General features: G+C 37.0%; 1 protein-coding gene across 1 annotated transcript in view; it reads right to left on the bottom strand.

Annotated features, from left to right (window-relative positions):
* Window positions 1-27,627, bottom strand: part of LRRC49 (leucine rich repeat containing 49) — a 120,119-nt gene that overhangs the window by 87,643 nt on the left and 4,849 nt on the right. The window contains exons 4-8 of the mRNA XM_025389816.1: window positions 24,792-24,917; window positions 24,349-24,451; window positions 20,598-20,801; window positions 13,163-13,229; window positions 5,731-5,874 (exon numbers count right to left, since the gene is read on the bottom strand). Of these exons, the coding sequence (XP_025245601.1) occupies window positions 5,731-5,874; window positions 13,163-13,229; window positions 20,598-20,801; window positions 24,349-24,451; window positions 24,792-24,917 (644 nt within the window). The remainder of the gene's footprint in view (window positions 1-5,730; window positions 5,875-13,162; window positions 13,230-20,597; window positions 20,802-24,348; window positions 24,452-24,791; window positions 24,918-27,627) is intronic.

Here is a 27,627-nt window from a genome sequence, read left to right as displayed (position 1 = left end):
ATGATAGTAGACATTTTAATGACAATAACAGAAGCTCAAAGACAATGGAATATGATATTCAAACATCTGGGAAAAAATAACTGTCAATCAAGTCAAATCATCAATCATGAATAAAAGCAAAATAAACTCATTTTTTAATAAACAAAAACTGAGAGACTTCAGAGTTATCTTAAAGAAACCTTTTCTAAATGATATATTTTGGGAAGAAGGATAGACAGAGATGCAGAAACGAGTGATGAACCCAAACAAGCATGTGAGTGAATCCAAATAAGCACTGACTGGAAACAATAGCAATTAAAATGTCTAATTTGGGGGGCAAAAGAATAAAAAGAAAATACTAGGCAACAAAAACATGTAAAATGGAAAGGTTACTATATTAAATGATTCTAAGGTCCTTATCTGATAAGAGGGTAGAGATGTGTATTAACTCTGTGATTTAAGTGAAGTGTATATTTTAAAATGCTAAGAGTAACCATTAAAGTGAATAAGAAAGAACAGAGAAAACACCATCAACCCAAAATAAGACAGAAGAAAATAAAAACATAGGGAAAACATAACAAGTAAGAAGCATGAAATAACATCAAAGTAAAAAATCTAAATATATCAGTAATCATAATTAGTATAATAGACTAAAGTCTCTGGTTATGACAGATTCTCAGATTATATGTTTAAAAAGGAGGCTATGCATTCTTTATAAGAAAAAGGTTGGAAGTTAAAGAATACATACTTGATATGCACTGAAAAAAAGACTCAGCATCTTTTCTCTGATATTCCTGCCATACGCTTCACAAATGTCAATGTCATGAAATACATAAAAAGACTCTTCCAGATTAAAGAAGACTAAGGAGATATAACAACTGAATGCAATGCATGTCTTGTATTATCTTTTGCTATAAAGGACATTATTGGGACAAATGGCAAAATCCAAATGAGATCTATAGATTAGATAAATGGCATCATATCAATGTTAATTTCCTGAGTTTGATAGTGGTACTATTGTTATAAGACAATTTCTTGTTTTTAGGAAATACATAACAGAAGTATGTGGCAATAAAGAGGCATTATGCCAGCAACTTACTCTTAAATGGTTGAAAAAAAGTATATATTAACTGATATACAGATAAGGAAGAAGGGAGAAAGTAAGCAAGAGAGAAGATAAAGCAGATGTAGCAAAATGTTATCATTTAGAGAATCTGGATGCATTTTGTACTGGGAATTCTTTATACTATTATTACAACATTTTCTGAAATTATATCAAATTAAAATTTTTTCTTAAAAGGTTAGGAAATAAAAAAGATATACCAAGGAAAAATAACCAGAAAAGCCTGGTATTAACATTAAATAAACATTAAGGTAATAAGTATTATTAGTGTCCTGTTATATCCCAGCTACCTAGAACAATGCCTGGCATATAGCCCATACTCGTAAAATACTTGCTTAATTAAGGAGTTAGCAATAAAGAGAGTTAATACATAACAATAAAAGCAACAATTACCAAGAAGATATATTAATTTTAAACTTGTATGCTTCTAGAAACATAACTTCAAAATACTGACAAATAGTTGACAAATACATTGACAGTAAGCATCAACTATAGATACTAACCACATACCAGGCAATAAATAAGTAAATAAAAACCTCAGCAAACTTTAAAGTACCAATTACACATAATCTACATCTACTAGTCACAATGCAATTAAATTAGAAAAGAATGACCATAGAATAAAAAATCCATACATTTCAAAATGTTAAGGTGTACTTCCAAATAACACATGGATCAAAAAAGAAATCACAATGAAACACAGAACTTAGAAAATGCTTAGAACTAAACAATAAGAAAAATACTAAATTTCAAGACTTATGGGAAGAAGCTGAAGTGATTTTTAGAGGGAAATTTATAGGCTTAAATGCTTTTATGAGAAAATTTAAAAGACTGAAAACTAATATAAAAAATATCCAACACAAAACTTGAGAAAGAACAAGATAAAACAAAGGACATATACAATTGTTGGTAATATTAGTTCCTATTATTTTGGGGATATCTGAAATGTTTCAGGATTTTTTTTTAGTTTTATTAATTTTTTGCTTTAAAATTTTTTATTATTAATTTTAATAATAAAAAAATTTTGTGGGTACATAGTAGGTATAGGTATTTATAGGGTACATGAGATGTTTTGATAGAGGCATGCAACGTGTAATAAGCACACCATGGACAATGGGGTATCCATCCCCTCAAGCATTTATCTTTTGAATTACAAACAATCCACTTACATTATTTTAAAATATACAATTAATTTATTATTGACTATAGTCACCCTATTGTGCTATCAAATGGTAGGTTTTATTCATTCTTTCTATTTTTTTGTACCCATTAACCATCTCCACCTCCCCTCAACACCCCACTACCCTTCTCAGCCTCTGGTAACCATCCTCCTACCTCTATATCTATGAGTTCAATTGATTTGATTTTTAGATCCCACAAATAAGTGATAACATGCGATGTGTGTCTTTCCATTCCTGGCTTATCTCGCTTAACGTGATCTCCAGTTCATTCATGTTGTGGCAAATGACTGGATCCCATCCTTTTTTATGGCTGATTACTACTCCACTGTGTATATGTACCACATTTTCTTTATCCATTCATCTGTTGATGGACACTTAGGTTGTTCCCAAATCTTAGCTATTGCAAACAGTGCTGCAACAAACACAGGAGTGCAGATTATCTCTTCCATATGCTGACTTCCTTTCTTTTGGGAATATACGCAACAGTAGGACTGCTGGATCGTATGGTAGCACAATTTTTAGTTTTCTTAGGAACCTCTAAACTGTTTTCCACAGTGGTTGTACTAATTTACATTCCCACCAACAATATACAAGGGTTCCCTTTTCTCCACATTCCTGCCAGCATTTGTTATTGCCTGTCTTTTGAATATAAGACACTTCATAATTTTTAAAGACAAAGATGCCATACAAACTAAAAATATTTGGTTTGAAATTTATAAAATTTCAAAAACAAAGATTGGTAAATAAACAAACAAGCAATAATTTTTCTACATCAAAAACATCACAGAACGTTTCTCTTCAAGAAGGCAAGTAGGTTGCATTTGTTTCACCTTCTTTCCAAGATTCAATGGGTGAAGCAATAAAAATACGCACAAATGAGTACATTCATGAAAATCCTAACAAAAGAGTTATCATTAACTGACCAACACTTCTGATGAATTTCAGGCAGTTGAAAAGCTGATGGAACCTTACTGGAGATAACCCTGGGCAGGAAGAACTGCAGCTCAGAACTGCAAGAGAGATGTTGTACTCAAAGGCAGCAATTCTTTCTGACTGAATGCCATCTTACTCCATGCTGGGTCAGTGCATACAATGAACAAGCATGGACTATGGTGAACTGTGCTGAATCAAGTAGGTGTATAATTAAAGATCTGTCTACTCAACAGCTATTTTTAGAATACCAACAAACCCACCCACTCCCACTCCTGTCATGAATATAAACATGTACAGAGCAGCTGGCTGAAGAAATCCTCAGCTAGAGCCTAAGCCAAACAAAATAGAGTATTTGTCAAAAAAGGATGGAAAGTGTGGGTGTTTTATCTATAGAGATGATTAACCACCTCTACATAAGAATCAGAGGGAAAAAAGAAATGGCAGTTTCACCTGGCACAAATGAAAACAAAGTCTTTCTACCTCCGAAAGTAAAGTCTTATTTTGGCAGTCACTGAGTGAGTCTGCCTTTTCCCTTTCACTTACACTAAAAGGAAATTCACAAATGTGTGGGATTCAAGAACTTACACAAATCTAGCGATCATTCTAGAGTGAGATCTTATGGTTAAAAAGATCTACTCAACTGCACAGGATACCCAGATACTCCTTAACATGGTCCTTCATTTAAAGATTACCAGCTACTGAGGAAAATCAAAACCATGAAAGAAAAAAAAGCAAAAAGAGTAAGTGTGGTGACTGATCCTGGAAAAAAAAATGATGGAAAAAAAAGTATCCTCAGATTTTAAAGTCCCTTGAATATTTTAAGAAAGAGATGCTTTGAAAAAGAAATAAGAGTTGGATGAAGTTTATTTATCCATATATTTCACAATATATGGATATAGTAAATTTGATATATAGCAAATGACTGTAATTAATATGCATGATACTTATTGTCTTTTTAACTTTTAGAAATTAATACAATTTCCTCTTCCATAAGTTGTTTACTGCTGCCTAAACTATAACAGTAGTGATTAAACCTAATACTCAACAGAAAATTCAGTAAGCAATTTCCTGAATATGCATTATGCACTTTCCAAACGAAAGCCAAAATATAGGCAGGAATATGCTAGGGCCAGTAGATTCCTGTTCCCTACTCTAACAAAGCATTTTGGAATCTTACCAGACCCAAGGTCCTAAGGACAAATTAAGTCCTGACTGAGCAGTTCTTGGAGATTTAGCAACGTAACAGGTTATCCCAATCTGAATGTCTTTTAAATAAACAGTCCAGTTCCAGTATTATATCTAATCTGGGAAGAGCTCGACAGAAAGTAGAAGTTCTGGAATAAATCTGTATCTTGGATAGCATACCAAAATTGTCCTAACCTTCTAGAAGAGATGAGCATTACCTGACTCATATTTTCTGGGAAACCTTCAAAATAAAACCAATCTGTACTATGAGACCTATAAATAAGGTATCATCTGTCCCCCAGCCTTTTCAAGTGTACCATTTACAGTACACTTAATTCTTTACAAGGGGACTCAATGTTGAAAGAGTTAAGAGTTATATTGTGTCTTTCAAAGTGCATAAATGATACCAGAGAGGACCTAATGCAGTTTTTCTATAGCATTTAAACAAACGAAACTTCTTAAAAGAGCAAATAATGTTCCTCATTACCTATATCATATCACAAAGCAGAACAGTTATATTTCTAATGCTCTTCACATATGTACAAATACAAAATATCAAGCTTCTATTTAGTTGCTGACCTTCAGCAAAATCATAAATTTGACCAAGTTCATCTCAGAGTTCCAGAATTCCCTTTCCATAGTTTTGCCCCCACAATCGAACTCTTTTTCCTCCTGCTCACATGCCAGTTCTCTACCATATTCATGTCTTTTTTCAGAGTCAATAAACCAAAAACACCCTAGAGTCAAACTGGTCCAATGTCCTCATTTTAGAAAAAGCTAAACTGAGGCCATGAGAGTTGTGATTTACCCAAGGTCACACAGCTAATGAGGGAAGAAGCTAAGACCAGAATTAGGCCTCTGATGCCCTATGCAATGCTTTTCCCACCATACCAAGCTGCCTCTTTAAAAACTGCAAAGCATACAATACTTATGTGTATCTTCACAACTTTCAACCTCACGTCTCTGTGCCTTTTCCCTCTTGGTACAATAATTTCTCAACTTTCAGTCACTAGTAACCCTCTTTCTTATTAATTCTATACCCAAGACAAAACAGGAAAGGATTTACTACTCATTTACACCAAATGATTCATTTTCTGATAATACTTCTATTGTGTTTCTAACATTATATTTATTCTTTAAAATGGAAAATACCTCAATACCTCCCAAATCAACATATTACAGAGCTTAATAATTACATCCACAATTTAAATTCAGAAAAAAACTAAATAACCGCAGATTCTTACTTTGCAGAAAGTCATATTACAGCATTTGTTTCAATTCTTTGAAAAAAAGCCACAAAGTACATATCAATTCCATTTTAATACTCACCACAAAAGTGATTTGATTGTGTCGCAAGTTCAGTTCAGTTAATGAATCCAGCCCATTAAGATTATCAACGTGACTTAAAAAGTTCCTAGCAAGATTTAAAACTCTCAACTCACACAAATGATTAATATTTTCAATTTTGGTAATCTGTTAAAAAAAATAGGAGAAGGATGATTAGCAGGCAAAAGCCTAAAATACACATCTTCTAAAAACCCTAAAAATAAAATATTCAAAGTCACTGGATTCAGTGGTAAGTTTATATGCAGACATTTAAACATCTATTTTCAATTTCCTATGTTGTAGATAACATGAAGTCACGTAACTTGTGAACATTAGCTAAAAGATCATATTTTACAATTTGACCATAGTAAACACTTGAAGTAAATGTCATCAAATAATCAATTAGTCCATTGGGCAACTTTAAGTGCCCAATCTGTCCCAGGTTCTGTGCAGGCTACATACTACCTGCCAAATAGAAACATACTGTAATCCCAAGGCATAAGCTCATCATGTTTTAATAAAGCAAGTCTGGCCTCTGACAGAAAAGGCAAGGGAAAGGAATGACATCAAGTTACCCTTGTTAATTCTATTTAAACTGCAAGATCTTGAGAGCAGTCAAGTCTGAATGGAAAGGGTCAAGGAACTAGGATTCCCAGTAGAAGATGAGGGTAATTATTTTTAATTAATTGAAAGCTGCTACATTAATAAAGACGGAAAATATTTAGTGAGGGTACAAAATGGTGAACACTGTTTAAAACAAGAGGACTTGAATCACGGAATATGCATGTGCATATAATGTTACGGGATCTTTGGGGTGTCATTTTTCTGACCAGAAACCTCTGTGGCCAATGGCGCCTTTGCCCGAGTTTTGTTCTGGCCCACTGAGCTCATTTCACCTAACCGCCCTGGCAGGCTGCGCTCAGCTCATGCTACTGGCCTGGGTCCCATGTCTGCTAAGGGCAAGTCAGGTGTGGAACTGCGAACGGAGTGAGTGAGCGTGGGGTCTGGCCACTGTGCACAGTCAGACATGCTGGCTGCTACGGCGGGGTAGGCAGCTCCAGGTGCTGACACGGGCACCAGCTCTCCGCGAGGCTGTGGCTGGACCAGGAACACTGCAAACAGCTTCCACAGCTGGCACTGAGGAACACGGTGATACCCAGAAGCTTGGATATGCGAGGAACCTCAGGGTCCCAAAGAGGGAGTCACAGCCCTGGTTTGGGGAGCTCCCAAGTCCAGGTGACCCAAAGGGCCACAGTTTCCTTCTCTTTGCCTGCAACATGGCGAGCGAGGGGCATGTCTCAGCCCTGTTGTGTTATAGCTCTTTTAGCCTCACCATTCTGTGGGTCCCAAATTCTGTGGGTCCCAGGTTCTTGTCCTGTGACCAGGAAGAATGAGGTATACAACAAGTGGAGGGTTAGCAAGACAAACAGGAGCTTTCTTAAGTGATAGAAGAGCTCAGAGGAAACCCACAGGGATCAGCTCCTTTCCACAGCCAGGGTGTTCTGATGAGTGTTCAGCTCCTAGCAGAGAGGGTGGCTCCTCTCTACCAAGGAAGTCATCTTGACAAATGTTCAGCTATCAGCAGAAAGGACAGCCCCTCTTTGCAACTGGTTATCCCACCATCCCTGCAGCTGTCAGCAGAGAGGAGGCCCTAGAGTACTTTGCTCCTCTCTACAGCTGGTTATGCCAATGTCTACTCAGCACCGGCTGAGTCTGGGGCTTTTATGGGCTTCAGGGTAGAGGAAGTGTGTGCTGATTGGTCCATGGGCAGTCATTGGCAGGCCCAGAAAAGGTACCACAAGTTCCCACTCCAGTCAGTGGGACTGGCGGCCTGGCCTGAAGGTGGGGAGTCACCAGGGACCTGCCCGCTTCTGCTCAGGAAACTGTCTGCCTCCTGCTGCTGTTCATGGTGCCCAGGCTATAGGTATGAAGGGGCACCTGCAGGCCAGCACCTAGCTGTCCTCAGCCCCTCTCGGATTCCCTTCTATGCTTGTTGGTGCCAAAAATTCAAAGGGAGCTAAGGTGACAAAGGGCTGGTGTGTAAACACTGCCCCAAGCATCTGCATACTTGGCCAGGCTGCCACAGCATCCAGGATTAACCACAACTTTGCTCTGAGATTGGAGCAGGCACTGACAGGGAGAATCCAGACAGCAGAAGCAGACACTTCAGAACCTGTTGGGAGAGTAGCGGTGGAGCCTCCTGGGTCCCCAAGAGTGCAGAGATGCCTGGGTCCACGGCTGCAGTTTGGGAGGCTGCAGCTGTACCCAGGAGGGCAAGGCTCCTGCCTGCTTCCTGGCCCCAACAGCACAGGGATGCCCAGGTCTGCAGCCGTGGCTTGGGTGGCTGTAGCAGCACCCGGGGAGCTCCTGACCCAACTCGGAAGGGGTGGGGCTCCCACTTGTCCCCAGCTCCCGCTGGCTCCATGGAGCCTGCAGCCCCGGCCATGCCTCCCTGCTGCAGCTGGCCTGATGTCAGCAGCCACTCCAGATGGCCTGCTGCTGCCATTAATAATCAGCACTGAGGCCAGGCAGGGTGGCTGACACCTGTAATCCCAGCACTTTGGGAGGCTGAGGTGGGTGGATCACTTGAGGTCAGGAGTTTGAGACCAGCCTGACTAACATGGTGAAATCCCGTCTCTACTAAAAATACAAAAATTAGCCGGGCATGGTGGCGTGTGCCTGTAATCCCAGCTACTCAGGAGGCTGAGGTAAGAGAATCACTTGAACCCAGGAGGCAGAGGTTGCAGTGAGCCAAGATCACGCCACTGCACTCCAGCCTGGGCGACAGAGCGAAACTCCATCTAAAAAATAATAATAATAAAAAATAATAATCAGCTCTGAACTGCAGCAGAGAAGTTTGAACTGCACACTAAGGAGAGGGTAAGTAAAAACTAACACTGTGATGTTAAGCTCCACTATTATAAAAGAGCAAGTATAGCACAATGGGATGAGTTACTGCGTGACACAAGATAGAAGTCCTCATGGAGGACTTCATCAACCTGATGAACATTAAAATGAATTTCACCGTCACTGGAGATTAATTTGCTCATTTGTATTACCATCACAGTATATTTGAAATATTTTCACTAACAATTCAAAGCAGATGTTAGCTAAAATAACTTTTCTCAGATGTCTAATCTATATTTCACATTGTTATTTGGACACTCATATTCAAGAAACACCATCTAGGTTCCATCCAGTTTCCAGAAAAGAAACGTTTATTATAAATTCAATAATATATAAAAGTAACCTGTGACCACATTTAAAATGTGTTCTAAGATTTTTGATTTAACTAATGTAAAATAAGATAAAATTATATAAAATTTGAAAAAGAAGAAATAAGATTATCAGTATTTACAGATTATAAAACTGTATAAGACATGGAGTAACACATTTTAAAACTAAACAGGTGATAGAATTCAAAATGCAAGAAGCCAGTAAAAAGCAAAACAGATACCATAGAAAAAGAAATCAGTAATGTCAGTACAAGCTTAGAAATCTTCCCAAAATGCTAAGGAAAAACAGAGAGGAAGAATAAAAGATAAGATGGAGAGATGGAAGACAAACAATATAGATATAACAAACATAAATGGAAAAGAAGGAGTGTTTAAATATAGAAAACTTTCCTGAGCTCAAGAAATATATAAATATATAGAGTTATGGGGGACAATTGTTGTATGATCTGCATGGTGTGTTTTCTCCCTTCTGCTAATAGTTCTGGACATTTCCTTTAGAAAACTACCCTTCCACATGGTCCTGGTGGGGTTTACAATTAGAATGCCTGCATTTAGTTACCTTCTAGTTAGAAAAGTCTGAAAAGAAACATGGTTAATTCCTGTATATAGACCCATATTTTAAAAATCACTAAGAATATTATTTGGCTTCTTGGTTTAAAACCCAACAGGCCAGAATCATGTACAACATCTGCTATAGAATAAGGTCAATTACTTGTTACAACCATGGACAAAGTCACAAGCATAAAGCAGATAATAGAAGCTTCAGGCAAAGGGTTGTATAAAGTGACAGCATAGGTCTTGATTGATTGATATACTTCGCAGCAAGAAAAAAGATGATGGGAATGTTGGAAAGCCCATTTATGGGTCATACGGATCAGATAGAGTCCCAATATAGACTGCAGGGCTGCTTAACACATCTAGGAAAGCTGTATACTCCAGTATTAACCTTTGTGTATGAGAGTAACCTAGATTGCTCTGCCTGGATAAAGATAACCTTCCCCCCTAGCAATATAGAAAGGGCAAGTGTTTGCTTTCAGGTAAGCAGCCACAGAAATAGCAGGCTCTCCCTGGAGGAAAAGATACCACTGAAAGAACAGATTCTTCTTGAAGTACATCTGTGTCTATGTTAAAGCAAAAATTCACTGAGAGAAAAAATTACAGTTAACCAACACAAGATCTAGGTTAGAAACTCCTAGTCAACCTCCTAGATCCCTCTGTATTCACTACTCACATACAATTAATTGCTAAGTCTTGATGTTTCTACTTTTTAAATATTTATCCAGTCTGCCCCCTTATCATATCCTTATTGCTACTACTTTAGTTCATACCACCATCAGTCTCACCAAGATTATTATAATTAGTTTCTCTCAACTATTCTGTCTCCATTTCCCCTCCTTCCGTCTCTACTTCCCACTCCATTTCCTGAACACCACCATCATTACTCAGAATGATTTCACATCCATAAACCAATTATGTTTTATTTCACAGTGTGCACCAAGCATATTTTTATTTCCAATAGAAGTAAATTCAGAAGACAATAAACATTCACTTAATGTCTTTTAGCTTTTTTACTATAAGATGCTGAATTTTTAGAATTGGACATTAGTTATTTCATCTAGAATAGTTCCTTCCTGGCTTTTTAGAAACCTAAGGTCACTAAGACTGTATCTCTGCTTTGAAATACTGTGAATTTTTGCTTATTGGATTCATATATTATGAAACAAGACTCAGATTTCATTTAAAACTTCCTTCTTCCAGTTATAGAACATTTGTACTGCACAAATTACTTCTCAAGGTTCTTCCAGTTATAGAACTTGAGAAGTAATTTGTGCAGTACAAATGTTTAACACACACAATATCACAAACATACACTGAAATTATAAAATACATAACACAGGTCAGCTAACAAGGAACAGACATTTTGTGTCAACACAATGATTGGTAACTAATGCCTATACATAAGGTACAGATGAAATGATATGGTATTCTTTGTCAAGTACTCTTGAAGATCTTGGGTAGTACTCACAAATTCTTAAAGATATATTAGAATTTGAAAATCATATGTTTATTATTGCTTATATATACACTTTAAAATAAACAAGAAAAATACTGCTATCATAAAATGTTTCATTTATAAACAGTTTTTAAAATAGAGGATAAAACACCAATTCATTTGCCTGGCATACAAAGCCCTCCACAACCTAGCCATTGCCTACCTTTCTAGTCTCTTCTCTCAACATCCTTCCACACATGCTCTGTTCTCTGGTGGTAAATACTTATTGTGTTGTTTTCCATCTCAGTGCCTTTGCATATGATATTCTTTTACTGTCAATACTCTTTAATTCCCCTTCCCCTTCCACCACCATCTAACCGAATAACTTCTCCTCTATTGGACAGACAGTAACTAACCTGCAGAGCCAGACAATTCCCAGGCCATCATCATTCCTCCCACTCACTACACGCACACACAGACAAACACATGAGGCTGGAACTAGATTCGAACTTAATAGATGTGGCCTATTAAATCTATCGAGGTTTTTATTAATTACGTTAGCTTTTCACCAAAACTACCAAAACTAACAGCTGTTAGAAAGCCTAGACGGATCACACTGAGGTTTGCACCTGACCAACTGTAAGCAGCTGTGAAAGACCTTGTTCATCAACAGGCAGGGATTCCCAGATCATCCCAGGATGTAGGCTTATCACTGCAGAAGAGACTTTACATTCCGCATGAGTATGTAGCTCATGTAACTATTTATAAATATTACATTTCTTTTTTTTTTTTTCAAGATGGAGTCTCGCTCTGTCGCCCAGGTTGGAGTGCATTGGCGCGATCTCGGCTCACTGCAAGCTCCGCCTCCCGGATTCACGCCATTCTCCTGCCTCAGCCTCCCGAGCAGATGGGACTATAGGCGCCCGCCACCACGCCCGGCTAATTTTTTGGCTAATTTTTTGTATTTTTTAGTAGAGACGGGGTTTCACCGTGTTAGCCAGGATGGTCTCGATCTCCTGACTTCGTGATCCTCCCACCTCGGCCATAAATAATACATTTCAAAGACAAAAATTTAAATGGATGAGCAAAGGACTGAAAAACAGCCAATATGATCTGACAGAGAAGAATAAAGAGAGGGAACATAAAAAATAGATACAGAAATTCAGACAGATACAGGAGTAGACAAACTGAACAAATTGGGAGCCTAGATTATATAGTAATCAGGAAAATATAAATCAAAACCACAACGTGATACCACTTTATACCAATTCAATCAGAAAAAAATTAAGAAGTCTGACAAGTCCAAATGTTGAAAAGAATAGGAAGCAACAGGATTATGTATTAGTGGTATGAGTACCAACTGGTACAATCCCTCTAGAAAGCAATTTGGCATTATCTTCTAAATTTAAACATTTAAATAGCCTATGACTCATCAGTTTCACTCCTATATACTCTAGAGTACATATGGAACATGTAGAAGAGGAGACATGTACAAGAAAGTTCGTAGAAGTACTGTTCATAATGGCAAAAAAACAAGATAAAACAAACGACAACAACAAAAACAGGAAACAACCCAAATGTCTATCAATAAGACACTGAAGCCAAAAGGTTTTGTATAGTCTTACCATGGAACATACAACTATAAATAAAACTATAGCTACTTGAAATAGTTAAATCTCAGTAATATAATGCTGTATTCAAAAAGCAAACACTAGATGAAAACATATAGTATACCTTTTTTAAGTTAAGAGACAATACTACTAAAGAATATATTATTTAGACACACCTATATGTGACAAAACCAACTGAAAAACCCACAAAGGAATGAAAAACATGAAATCTAGAATAGTGGTTACCTGTGATGCAGAAGTAAGGAGATGGAATAAAAAAAGAAATACCTAAGTAGACGAAAGTCAGTAATATTCTAGGTCTTGGATTGAGGTTGCAAAATGTGTACTTTAAAAATAAGTTAATAAAAAACAAAATTGTCATAACTATAAGAATTCCAAATGTTTTATAAGCTGTATCTGTCATTTACTGCTGAGGAGTTACCAAATCTTCTATAAATAACCTTGATGCCTTAGAAATTTCAGTGAATCAATAAAGAAACTCTTGAAAAATTCAATGCAAGTATGATTCTTAAAATTTTTATACCATTTTCCTGAACTTTTTTTCAAAAAAGAGAAATGAAAGGGCTTTACAATACCTGATTTCCATGAAGATCCAAGACATCTAAGCTTTTTAGATTCTCCAGATTTGAGATTTTCTTGATTCTGAAAACCAGAATAAGTAGAATAGAAATATGGATGTATCACATCTATCTGTAAATCAAAGTATGCTAAGGCGTAAAGGTGTAACTCATTTTAATTTACTCTATCTATACATATATAGTTATATATGTTTAACAATAATATATTTCCCTCTGATTTATTATAATTTTTAAAAATGCAATACCACTCAAGAGAAAGACAGTTTAAATGTCATCATTAGAAAAGAACAATCCTATGTCTAAGAACCTTAAGTCAATGCACTTATTCAAGGCAGTTCTTCACATTAGAATATAATCTAAACTCCTTACTTCTGCCTACAAGGCACTAACCTGGCTGCTGACTCTTCCACCAGCCTTATCTCCTACCACAGGCTCACTCACTCACTCTGCTCCAGCGACAGAGGCATTCTTGCTGTACCTCTAACCTGACAAGTACATTTCTACCTTAGGGTATTTATTCTTGCTGTTCCTACTCCCCTAATGTTCTTCCCTCAAAACTTCACTTTATTCAGGTCTCAGATCAAACAACTCTTCAAAGATGCTTCCAGATGACCCTATTTAAAATAGTTTTCCCTTCCTGTCCCCATTACACTGTTTCCTTTCTCTGCTTTGACTTCACAGAATTGATCATAGCCTAAAAATATATTATTTTGTGTTTACATTTTTAAAAAATCTCTTGCCAAATCAAAATGTGAGCTTTAAGAGGACATTCTGACATGTTCTCTACTCTATCCCCAGCACTTAAAACAGTGCCTAGTGCCAAGTAAGTACCCAAAAAATATTTGTTTAGTGAATGAACGAACATACTAACTAAATGAATAAGTTGTATGCACAAGGGTATTCATAACAGGATTCTTTATGACAGAGACAAATTGCATACCACCTAAGTGCTTTCTACTGGGACCTGCTCAGTTTGTAAAATGCTTATATTTATTTGAAATTTTTGATATGCCAGATGAGAACAATGGTAAAAAAAGAACAAAAAATTAAGTTCATACAACCCATCTTTATCACCATATATTTATCACCATCGATTTTTGTTGTCCTTGTTTACTGCCTCAAAGAACCATTTCCACCTCTCTAAGTGTTTTCAGAACTTGGAAATAATATATATGTTATCTATACATAGTGTGTATATATGTGAGATATATATAGTGTGTATGTATATACACACATACTGATCATTACCATGTAAACATCATGCAGACTTAAACTTAATTAATTTCTGTCTGCACTTGATCTCAGTTATCTTATATCATTGCCAAATCAAGAATTATATTACAAGCCAATTCAATCCAATTCAGTTTATAAAAATATTTCTCATATGCTCACCATGTATCATCGTTGTGTAGCTGTAGATCTTCCTCACTCCCTTATCACACACACACACCACACTGCCTTATGACCACCACCTCCTCATCAGTCTCCTCTCACATCATCACCCTGACAGAATCTGTACCCTACCCCCTGAACACTCCTACCTCACTTCGTCCAAACCATCAGCATTCTTCCAGACTCACTGGACTCTTTCACTAGCCTTCACCTAGTGCCAGGCAATTAATACTATCCTGTCTAGAATTTAAATCTCTCAAATAGCTAAATTAATAGCCCAACCAGATAGGAAAACAGGTACAACTTTCTTTTTTTTTTTTTTTTTTTCTTTTTTTTTCTTTTTTTGAGATGGAGTCTCGCTCTGTCACCAGGCTGGAGTGCAGTGGCACAATCTCGGCTCACTGCAACCTCCACCTCCCAGGTTAAAGTGATTCTCCTGCCTCGGCCTCCCGAATAGCTACGACCACACGTGCGCGCCACTATGCCCAGCTAATTGTTGTATTTTTAGTAGAGACAGGGTTGCACCATGTTGGCCAGGGTGGTCTTGATCTCTTGACCTGGTGGTCCACCCACCTCGCCCTCCCAAAGTGCTGGGATTCCAGGCATAAGCCACCACGCCCGGCCCAGGTACAACTTTCAACACAACTTTTCCTCTCCCTGCTTTGCTCCTGAAATACCTAAAACAGTTGCAGAAAATTATAGTACCCTAATCATATGGCTTAGGACAGAGCCAGGCGTTCTAATAGTAACCTGACCTCATAGCTATTAGAGAAGCCTTTTATTCCATTCCTTTATACTTCGAAGTTCACATTCCCTAAAACAGTGGTTCTCAAATTTCTGGATTTATCAGAATCACCTGGAGTGCCTGTAAAAACACTGTTTATTAGTTTCTCTTACTCTCCTTTGAACCAGCTTTGTCATCCTGCTGGTTCCCACATTATTGAATTAATTAAAATGCTGGCCTGTGATTACTATTTGTCTGAGAATTATATTTTTAACACTTTGAAAATTATACATCAGGGATAATAGAGATTATATCAGCCCAAAGTTCTCTGATTTGAAGAACCAATGTAGTCTGTTTCTGTCTTTATCAGAAATCCTGAGCACCTTTAATGCCCTTCAATCAGAGAAACCATCATGTGCAGTATGTATTCCCTCAGAATTCCACCAGGGCCTCACATATTCACTCCCTATCTGTTGTGACTGCAACTTCCTTTGCAAAATTGAGAAATCTAACATAACTGACTCCATCTTGCTTCTAGTCATACAAGCTGTCTTTGCTCATTCCTGCACATAGGCCAAGCTAACTATGGGAAAAAATTTAGTTTACAGTTTAACTTTAAACCAAGGATCATGATAGTCCCTTCCTGAAACTAACCTCATCTTCGTTCAGGAACCAAAAACATCTTCATAAAACTAATGAAAGACCACAAGGTTAGAATTATGTTAGGGGCCTGAATTCTGCTAAAACTGAGGCATAATTAAATGATAACCAGTCATTGTTTTCTAACCTGCCTTTTTGTAATAGCTTACTGCTCAGGAATCACAGAGCCAATGGTAATAAGATTTGTGACTTCCCCAATTTCCCCTATAGATAACATTGTTAATGAAACCTAAGACTGGTAGTTGAGGTATTTTTCAGATATATTTTCAGATTCTGGTAGACCAACTGATACCACCCAGACTGGTGATTTCCACTCAGGAACTGACTCAGTGCAAGAAGACAGATTCAACACCCCTGTGATGCCATCCCCAATCCAACCAATAAGCAGAACCCATATTCCCTAGCCTCCTGCCTGCCAGACAAGCCTTGACAATCCTAGTCTCCAAATTCTTAGGGAGGCAGATTTGAGAAATATCTCCTCCTCCATCCTGCTCACTTGACTGCCTTGTGATTATTAAATTCTTACTCAGTTGCAACACCTGCTGTCTCAGGATATTGACTTTTCTGTGCAGCAGGCAAGAAGAACCCACTGGGCTATAACATGACTTCTGGTATTAGTTTAGCTTTGACACATAGCTGCTTTATGACTCTCACATCAGATTTGGATCACCCAGATGAACAGGAAGAAAAACAGACAAGTCGTTCAATCAGTTAAACCCAAGACCAACCAAACATCTTGCTCTCTTGTTCTCATGAGTTGCCTTTGCCATAAATTCTCTTCCCACCCCCAAACACCTGAAATGATCTAAAAACATACCCAATTCTAAAGAATTCAGAGGTAAACGAAGGCATCAGTTGACCTAGAAGGCCCCCACTGGTCAGATTATGTATTGATGTGAGGAATTTGCAGAATCCTAGCCAGTGCCCCCACATTTGACCATTTTTACATTAACACCAATGTGACCTGAAAGATTTATTTAAAAAAGAAGCTCTTCCATTGAATAGAAACTGAAACTAGAAAAAGATGAGGCCCACCCATCACCTGAGACCTCTAGGGATATATCACAGCCTGTCTCTGCAGGCCACATTATGTTACCGATGCCAGGATAAAGACCTCACTACAGGACCTATAAGAAGGCTCAGCTTTTCAGGTGTCAGAAACAAATCCTTAAGTGGGAAACTTCAAGGAGTCAAAAGGAAAGAAACAGAGAATCCCAGGTTCTAACAGAGAGTTTTGATCTCTAATCCTGGGTGATCAGAAGAAAATGCAGAGAAGTTCTCTGCATTCGCCTGTAATGACAAGGGTGGCAGAGGACCTGGAGAGGATAAGCAGGAGATACTGAAGGCAGAACAATTAGAGAACAAGAACTTTGACAGCAATGTGGGGTTGGGAGTTCTTTAGTATCAATGGAAACCTCACATACAGAACCTGAGCAAGGTTCTTTCTTAGCTTTAGAGTAGAAATCTTTGTTGGAGTTGCCTGAACCCAGAGGCACGTGATTGCCCTGGATTTCCATATATGGTTCCACTGCCTTGGACCAAAAGACAATGCAGAGTAATGTGGAAAGGAGAAAGCTTTCCGAAGTTGACCAGCAGGAAGCAACAAATCATCTAACACAAACGCATGAAGAGACAGGGTAGCAGATGTACTTCCCTCTTTACCAGCATCCTCAGCCAGGTTTGCCTAACATTCACATGATAGATTTCCATCTTCACAGCTCAAAGGCCTCTTGCTGTGACAAAGTCAGCTGGCTGGAGAGCACTTGGCATTTGTTTTAGGTATCTGACTTGCATTTTACTGACACTTCAAAAACATGCAATAGGGGAAAATATGGAAAGTTTTCTTCTGACTCATTTTCTTTTTGATTCAAGAACACTAATAGTTCTAGAACTGTTCAATAGCTACTCCTTTATGTGAAAAATAAAATAAGATTAAAACCAAACGAATAACAAATAAAAAAGATGGAAGAGTAGAAAGAGGAAGAAGAGACAGCATTAGATTGCTTTTACTTCACTAACATAATGATATAGTAGAAAGGCATTAAGTCTCTTAGAGTTGAAAGAACAAAAAGACCTTAAATAAAGTCAGAAGCTCAGATAGACTGGTGGCTTCAAGGCACAAGTTATCAAAAACGACAACTTAAAGGGTTAATTCTAAGAAGCCAGAGAAGCGGAAAAGTACAAATAGAAAGATAGATCAGATGGAAAGATGACTTAAAATGGTAGGAACCAGGAACAGCACTTAAATACTAGAGAAAGTGATTTTAAATATCACTAAAAATATTAATTCAAGGACTAGAAGAAGGGAATAATGACAATGGTATTAAAGAATAATTATAAGCGAGGCAAAGAAATCAGTAACTCTGAGGATCAGAAACTAGTAAAGAAATCTGGGCAAGAGAATAGGAAGCACCTAGGCAAGAGAATAGGGAGACTAGGGAATGCCTTAAATGTATGAAAAGTGAACTTCCCTTCTCACCTTACTCAGTGAACTGCTCTGGTAGCATACCCTTATTGTATAGACTTTGTATATATCTAACTTTGCAAAAGTCACTTTGCCTTTCCATTTCTCCATCTGTAAAAAGAGGAAGCTACTCTCTGAAGTCACTTCAAGCTCTAATACGCTATGATTCTATAATCTCCCTGCTATGATTTGAATATCTGACCCCACCGAACATCATGTTAAAATTTGACCCCCAATGGGTTGCCTAATAGCAACATAAACAGACTAAGATATGCTCCAAATTTGCTCAGACTACATAACGCTTAGCTTAACACTTGAACTAATTATGGGTAATAAACTACACTGATAGGAGCCTTCATAGAAACTATGGAGGACAAACAAGAGACTAGAACTCTGGGACATGATATTGGGAAAACTATCTTATATTATCATTGGGTAGTGAGAATAAAGACAGCCAAGGCTCAATACACAACACCCCAAACTATGGCACATTGGCATACTGAGTAATTTAAGCTGAAGGAAATTGAGAAAATCATATAAGGAGGAAGCTCAGGCTGGGTGTGGTGGCTCACGCCTGTAATACCAGCACTTTGGGAGGCCAAGGCTGGCAGATCACAAGGTCAAGAAATCGAGACCATTCTGGCCAACACAATGAAACCTTGTCTCTACTAAATATACAAAAATTAGCTGGGCGTGGTGGCACACGCCTATAGTCCCAGGTACTCGCTACTCAGGAGGCTGAGGCAGGAGAATCACTTGAACCCGGGAGGCAGAGGTTGCAGTGAGCCAAGATGGCGCCACTGTCCTCCAGCCTGGTGACAGTGCGAGACTCCATCTCAAAAAAAAAAAAAAAAAAGGAGGAAGCTCACTCTCTGACCTTCTCCCACCTTTCTTCCCTAAGGCCATAAAAGGAATTCTCTGATCTACCTACCCTACCTTAAATTTAAGATACCTTTCCTAAGCTCACTCTGTGAGCTTCTCTCACCTTTCTCCCCTGAGGCCATAAAAAGAATTCTCTGATCTATCTTCCAGATAGATAGAAGTATCTGATCTATCCCTTCCCTTTGTGGGTATAGGGCAGGAGTCCTCTGGAATGAGGGTCTTATGACCCTCATGAAAGGAAGCAATGGAAGTAAAATACATAATATACCCCAAAAAAGGGAATGAAGACACAGAGACACCAAGAAGAATCTGAACAAATAGACTTTGCTAAGTTCCCCCAGTTTATTACCATTAGCTCATACCTCCTTTTGTCCAATCATACTGTCCACTTGCTATCAAACCTAAGCATAAAAATACAGTTTTCCCTGTTTTGGAGGATATTCATTTATGAGGGCTCTTGTGTCATGTAAAAGTTGTATTAAATAAATTGTTAATGCTTTTCTCTTGTTAATCTTTGTTATAGAGTGTCAGCCATGAACCTTGAGATGGGTGAGGAAAAGATATTACTTTTTTTCCCTGCAAGGAGTAATCCAAGATCCATGCTAGGGTGGGAGGTGGGGAAAGATGGGGGAGGAGAACCTAGCCTGGTTATGATACTATATCTAAACTTCTTCATTTGATAATATAAAAATCATTTTTGGATTTTACTATAAAGCCCTTCTTTGTAGGCATTGCAAAAGCTATTCAGTAAAATAGAATGAAAAGTAATGAATGAATCTCAAAGAACTAAGTCAAGAACTGTATAGTTGCACTACATAATAGAGTTGTATAAAAGGAACTGGGGAAGTTCATATAGGATGTAATGTTAGATACAAACTGAAACTACCGTCTGAAAAAGAATCAATTCGTGATTTGATAATCACAAAGTATCGAGTGTCTACCCTTACTCAAACACTGGGAAGAGTCACAAGTGAAATACATAAGCCTAAAGTGAATACACATGTTTAAAGTAAGTTCTAAGGAAACAAAATCAAGGCCAAAGTCTGCTATTTACTTCCCTATAAGATATGGCACTGAAAAGCAATGGAAGTAAAATACATAATAAATGTTACTTGGTGTGACAAATTGTCAAACTGAATCTCATGAAACGAATCATGACTGGATCTTAGTCCACTCAAATAATTCAAATAATTTTTAAAAATTTTTAGCCTATTCATTTCTTAAGTATTATTCAATTCTAAGTTGTCATCTCCACATTAATCCTACACATAACATTAGGTTACAAACAAACACTGCTCTACAAAGAATACCTGTTTTTCCCCAACAGAAGGACACGAAGGCATCTCAGAGTAGAAAGCCCACTGATTTCTTCAATCTGGTTATCATATAAATCCAACGATATTAACTTCTGTAGATTAGAAATATTTTGTATCCGAGTTATAAAATTGTGTTGAAAGTTCAACAAACGAAGGTGGTCTTCCCCATTGATGATAGGACATACGGTCAGCTTTTGTCTAGAAAAAAATGTTAAAAAGTTAATTAGGTTATGATTCGGCCACCTACCTCCTCTTACAAATATTAGTAGTAGTATCTTTGTGCTCTCATTCTGTGAGGAGAAAAAAATAAGTTGGACCACTTCCAACCCCCATGAACTAAGCGACCTATATTTAATTGCAAATCATTCACCAAAAAAAACCAATAGACTTTGACAGGGTTTATTATTAAAATTATGTCTAAGCTCTCATTATATTAAAAAACTCAAATATAATTTTTTTCACATGAAATTGACTTAACATGAGAAAACATTCAACATAATTGTCTTTTGTGATAGAGGTTTAAATGACTGAATCTTGTCACATAACCAGACAAGTGCCCTTGGCATCAATCCACTGATGTAACGACTGCCCAGGCAACTAAGTCATCAGAGTTAAAAACATATAAAAGGGTCTCTCAGGGAATCATAGACTGTTGAGCTAGATGACAGTTGCAAAAGAGCAAGAAATTCGGCCATCTACCGTTCGATTTGATTTAAAAAAAATTCATACTGAGATTTATTAATGGCAAAGTGGTCCTTAACATTTCCTCAGAAACTAAGATTTTACGTATACGTTTACATGCTCAACACTTTGAACTCTGCAGAACATTTAGAGTCCTACAGGGTTGACGAAACCTTAAAAATATATGCTTTCAGCTGTATTTAAAACAGTAAGCCTCTATTATGCAAAATGTTGTAATGTATTACATGTGAAGTAAGTAAGTTCAGGGCCCTTTAAGAATTCTAGTAGTAAAATAATAGGGGCAGACAGGAGGTCCTGCGTGATTCTAGTCTGAGAGGTCAAAAGGAGTCTTCAAGGAAAATACAGCTCTATCGGAGTGTGAACAACTCTAATACGGAAGTTTATTAGAAATACTCTCTTTCTGTAGAAATCAAGTGAGCTTTAAAGAAAATAAATAAATCAGAGTGTTACTAGCATAACTGAAACTATGAAAGTGATCAGAATCTTCCTGATAAAGAGAAAAAATAATGATTCGCAGAAAAAAAAAGTAACTGAATGTTAATGGCTAACAAAGATATGATGTTTAAAAATATAGATTCTGAAGAAACCTGTTAAAGATAAAGAAAAAGAAAAGGAAATTTTGGGCAATAGTTTAATTCTTTTAATGTATGGTTAATTTTATAATTCATTTCATGTATTCAATTATTTTATCACAGAATATTTAAAATTCACTTATATATTCAATTATTTTATCACAATACTTTATCCAATTATTTCATCACAATATTTTATCCAACTATTTTATCACAACTGTGATAAATCAATAAATTTAGTATATAAATTATAAATTAATAAATTATAAGTATTCTACCTTAAAATTTGTATCTTTGTGCATCAGCTTAGCAAAAAATTGAAATCGTCTCACTTCTGCTTCAGTCTTTTTCTTTTTCTCTTAAACTTACTGATATTCCCCAACTTCTATTTCATCCAATTCTTGAATCGGTCATCACTAAGATAGGAAAATAAATAACCTACAACCTCCCTCTTACATAAGCTACCATAGATTGAAATAAAGTCACTTTCTCTGATACTAAACACAGTGGTTAAGTCCCAGTGCCAAGGCTTACTTGTATACCACTTAACCCCACAAACCTCTGTCACTCCAACAAAACAAGCAAGCAAACATACGTAATAACCAGAGAACCAGTGCCCTCAAGGGGAGTTTCTAGGCCTACAAAACTCTTGAGTTGCTACACCTCCTACCCCATTACTGATACATCTAATGGACTATGCCTTTGCTGCTGTGTTTCCTTCTGGGGGCCGATAAGCTGTCTTTCTGGTACTCCAGGGCTAACCTAACTCCCAAAAGAGCCAGAGCCTAGCTCTTCTAAGTAGTTCTTCTCAGGGTTGGATTCTGCTCTTGACCCCTCAGTCCCTAGCTAAGAAGCTGCAAAGCATGGCATATCTGCCTTTGGAAATCACTGGCACTACCCACTGGCTCTCAAAAGTGATCCCTGAGTTAGTTTCTTGCTGCTAGCCAAACTTTCTTGACTGCACATCCTGGTTCTTGTCAAGCAGTGCCTAACTTTATATCTTTGTGATTCTGTCATTTCACAACCAATGAAGTGGAGTCAGTTCTCTTAATCCTGACTTTCTTGATAAGCAAGTCTCTGCCTGATCAAAGTTTGCTTCTCCACCCCAGAGGCCCATGCTGTTAAGGACCCATCTTCACAATTGCCTGAGTCACCCCAAGCTACAAAGGAAGTGCCTAACTTGTTATGTCATAGTCTTAAAAATACTGGCTCCTGTTAATATCAAGTAACATGAAACGGAAGGAAGCTGAGGTACTATTCTTGGCTAGTCTTTCAGAGATCAAAAGAAAAGTTATCAAAAAAAATCCCTCAAAACATTTTAAAATATAAAATATAATGAAAGTTGTAAATATTAGACAGCATTCTCAAAAACCATCTATACCGCAAAGATGTCATGAGCGATATTGCCCTTCAGTGTTACTTTCCATACAAAAGAACATGTTGGAACCTCCAGCAGTTTTTCCCAACTATAAACACAGACAGTTCATTATAATTTGTTGTCAGATGTGCACTGCTAAGCTAAAGGTATGCAGAGCAGAGATGTTTTCTCTGCTGGTTACACCACTGGGGTAGAGGTTGGGATCTTTCATCCACCATGCTACTGTGGATAGTTTCCTAGGTGTAAAGATGGGGATCAAGTTCTAAATATATTCATTCATTAAAAAAATTTTATCAAGAGCATGTTTTGTACCAGGTTCTGTTCTAAATATCAAGAATACAGAACTGGACAAAAATTTCTGTGCTTATGGAACCTGTATTCTAGCAGGAGACAGACAAAAAACATAGTAAGTAAATAGTTATTATGTTATAGGGTAATAAATGCTAAGAAGAAAAATAATGAAAGCAGAGAAGGGGGCTGGAGACTTCAGTGTGTAAGGGGTTGCAATTTTGGAGAGGATGGCCAGAGAAAATCATCCCTGAAATGATGACATTTGAGCAAAGATCTGAAGGCGGTAAGGGAATGAACCTAAAGATATGAGGAGGAACAGCATTCCAGGCAGAGGGAATAGCAAGTACCAAATTCCTGAGGTATAATCACTCTTGGTGTATTCAAGGAACAGCTAGGAGGCAGGTATGATTGGAGCAGTGAGTGAAGGAGAGTGTAGGAAGAGATTAAGCCAGTGAAGTAACAGGAAACTAGACTGGATAGGGCCCAGGAAGCTCATGTGAGGATTATATTGTAGTTTTTTTCTATACTAAAATCCATTTTTCATCAATGTCATATTTTAGAATTGCTGTAGTACTCTTGCGGAGTATAGTCAAGCTCTTTTATTTATATAGATATAAAATTCCTCACCATACCTCAGGAAGGAGAAGCAAAAAGTCGGTTTAAAAAAAATGATTATATCTAAACAGGAGAATTGAATAACTGGGGAACAGGAGGAAGGAGGGAGACTTGCATCTTTCAAATCTTGTACCATGTCTATGTATTACCTAGTCAAAAAAAAGAAAATAAAATAAATTGTCCTCACCTTTCTAGGCTCAACCTGTCTGAGTAAAGAATTTTCTCTTCAGAAGAACGTTGAAGAATAGGAAATGATGACAATGATGAGCTCACCAAATTAATATGATCACCTATTAAAAATGATATACAAATTACTTAATTAAGAAAAGCCTTCAAAGTCTTGAAACTAAAGTCACCTTATATTTGGAGAATTTTGGCACCATAAATATCTTATCTAGCAAGTATAGTTTCCATAGCTCTCCACATTTGAAATTAATTACTAAGTTGAATCTGTTTCTTTCCTTCTGAAACCTAAACTATGTGTTCCATGTATGCCAAATAATTTTTCCCTTGCCTTACAGATTGGTTAAAAGTACAGAACTACTCCAGTGCTATCTTTATCCCTTTGGAATCCTAACTGCTTGTCTTAAATTCTAACTCTCTATAACTAAAATGATTGTCCCTCATTACCAGATATATTTGGGCCAGCGCTATGACAGCCCTGCCAGATTCTGGATTTTGAAGGTATTTTTATGGAAGAATCTCCAAATGCTGACAAGGAGCTCATGGTAGTTTTCATTTCCAGCCCATATAGTTCTGTCACATTTGTTGTGGATGAGATGCATAGGAAATACACAAAAAGTAGTTTTGGATAGCAGATGTAAACCTCGCATCATCTCTTTCAGCCACTATTAGTAGAGAATATTGCCAAGATACCAAAGTGGATGTCAGTAAATCTAGTATTCTCATAGTTAGGGTCCACGGAGTATATGACACCCCTCTAAGGTTTATAGGCTGTTTGTTAGATGGTGTGCTTGCCATTATGTAGCCTTCAATCTAACAGACTGAAATTAATAAATACACATATGAAATTCATAAATAGAACAACATACATAAATGCAGAATAAAAAGAATACCTATTTGTAAATTTGCACATAAGTGTGTCTGGTTATTTTTTACTTAATGAAGGTGGTTACAGATGGGTTTGGGGGAAGGTGAATATTAAGATATTTTCTAAAGAACTAGAAGAATGTAAATGGTCAAGAAGGAACGATGAGAAGTTCCAGAAATGAGGTAAGATTTGAGTAATGGGTCAAATGTGACAGTCTGAATGCCAGAGGAAATCTACCGTATTTTCCTCTATGAAAAGAAAATCTTCTGAGCAGCAACTGATGTTGAAATGCTTAAAGGCAGCAGTAAGTATAATAGTAAAATAGAACCTGAGGTTACCACAGAATTCTGCTGTTGAAACTAACAAAAAGATCAAAACCAAATCTAGAAAGCTAACCTACTTTTTGGGAGGTCACCAGACAATGTAATGACAACTTAAAATCAAGTTCTATATAAATCATATTAAAAAGCTATAAGGCAATGGCATTTGCTAGCTTCCTCAGGTCTGCAAGGCATAAACTGAAGTATCTCAACCCTAGTTTCTTGAACAAAATATCAGTGCTCACATCCCACTTTTCTGAATATTATGAAATATCAAGATAATAATGATGTTCTAGAGCATAAGCATTCAGAATTGACATCATATTCACCAACAAACTGATTTTCTGGCATGATCATATGCTAGCAGGATACCTAAAAGCAACCACAAGTCAGTAAACTGATTTGGATATCAAGTCAAGACGGTTAAAAAAACAAAAACAAAACAAACAAAAAACAGTCTAAAGACTGACTGCAGTCTAAGAATTAACTAATTAAAGATTAATTGGTCAACTAAAGATAAAAGATTGAAAAACTCCAAGCAGCAGACAACCTCAATTTCTCTTGTTAGCATTAGTCAGGTTTTGTGAATTATTTTGCTAAGGCTTCAAGGCAATCCTCAATATTTAAGAGGCAAATTTAAACTTTACAAAACTTGAGATACAGATGCAATAATCAAAGATTAAATTTAATTTACACTCAGTGAATAAAGGAATTTTATCCTTAAACTTTCTAGCTCTTTTTATACACAGAAGTCATAATCAATATCAGCATAATGAACTTACTATCAATGTGATATACTGCTTACAATAAACAGAAAGCCATAAGAATGATTAGGGTAAAAGGCCTTAAATCTACCACACAACAAGATCTTCTAAATAACTGAGAACCAGAAAGATCCACAGTTAAAATATCCACATATATATGTGGGTATATAAACACCCACATAAAAACTACATTACTATGTGGCAAAATTTTCATTGTACAGTGTGTTACTGTTTATTTCATTTTTCTTCCTTTTTGAGACAGGGTCTTGCTCTGTCACCCAGGCTGGAATGCAGCGTGGCATGATTACTGCTTCCTGCAGCCTCAAACTCCCGGGCTCAAGTGATCCTCCTACCTCAGCCTCTCGAATAGCTGGGACTACAGGCATGTGCCACCACACCCAGCTAATTTACGTATTTTTTTACAGATGGGGTTTCATCTTATTGCCCACGTTCAAGATGGGGTCTTGAACTCCTGGACTCAAGCAATCCACCCATCTTGGCCTCCCAAAGTGCTGGGATTACAGGTGTGAGCCATAGCAACCAGCCTGTTATTATTTATTTCTTATATTACTATTTAACTTACCAGATATGTAGCCCTTGTCTTCCCAATTAAATTTACAAGCTCCTTGGGTGATGAACCTCATTTTACATTCTTTATATTCTTGGTAAAATCTAAATTCAGTAGGCAATCAATAGACAAATTAATTGTTTTTCCAGTTTACTAAGACTTAATTGAAAATCTATTTTGTGTGTGTTATTTCTGTTTAAAAAAATCTCAATATAAATAGCATCTCAAAGTGTTAAGAAGTATAATGGTCTAAATTTGGTAAGAATGTTCATTGCACTGCATGCTAGATACACAGATGGCTGGATGGCTGGTTGGATATATGAATATATAGATGAGGAGATGGATGCATGGATGGATAAATGAACAGATGGGTGGATGGACAGACAGATGGATGGATGGATGGCATAGTACATATTGCCATATATGTGCGTCCATTCGGTCCTGTCTTTGAGATTGTTTTGGTAACGAAAATCTTAACTCTAGATTTTCCAGTGATTTGTCATTATCTTAAGAGCAAAGTATTGCCTCTTCCCTTCTACACACATATTTTAAAATTCCTAATTAAGGGATTTAATCAATAAGGTCAGGTTAACTGAAATTTTATTATATAGTAGTTCCTGCAATATATGGCACTTATAGAATCTCAAAGACACAGGGGTTAACTCTTAGTATTACAAGAAGCCTAAAAGAAATCACATATCAAGTTTTAAACTCACTAACTTAAATAAAATATCAAGTGTCTTTACTTTTGACTGAGAGTACC

Source organism: Theropithecus gelada, chromosome 7a (assembly GCF_003255815.1).
Source record: "Theropithecus gelada isolate Dixy chromosome 7a, Tgel_1.0, whole genome shotgun sequence".
Lineage (NCBI taxonomy): Eukaryota > Metazoa > Chordata > Mammalia > Primates > Cercopithecidae > Theropithecus > Theropithecus gelada.
This window is presented reverse-complemented; position numbering and strand designations above follow the sequence as displayed.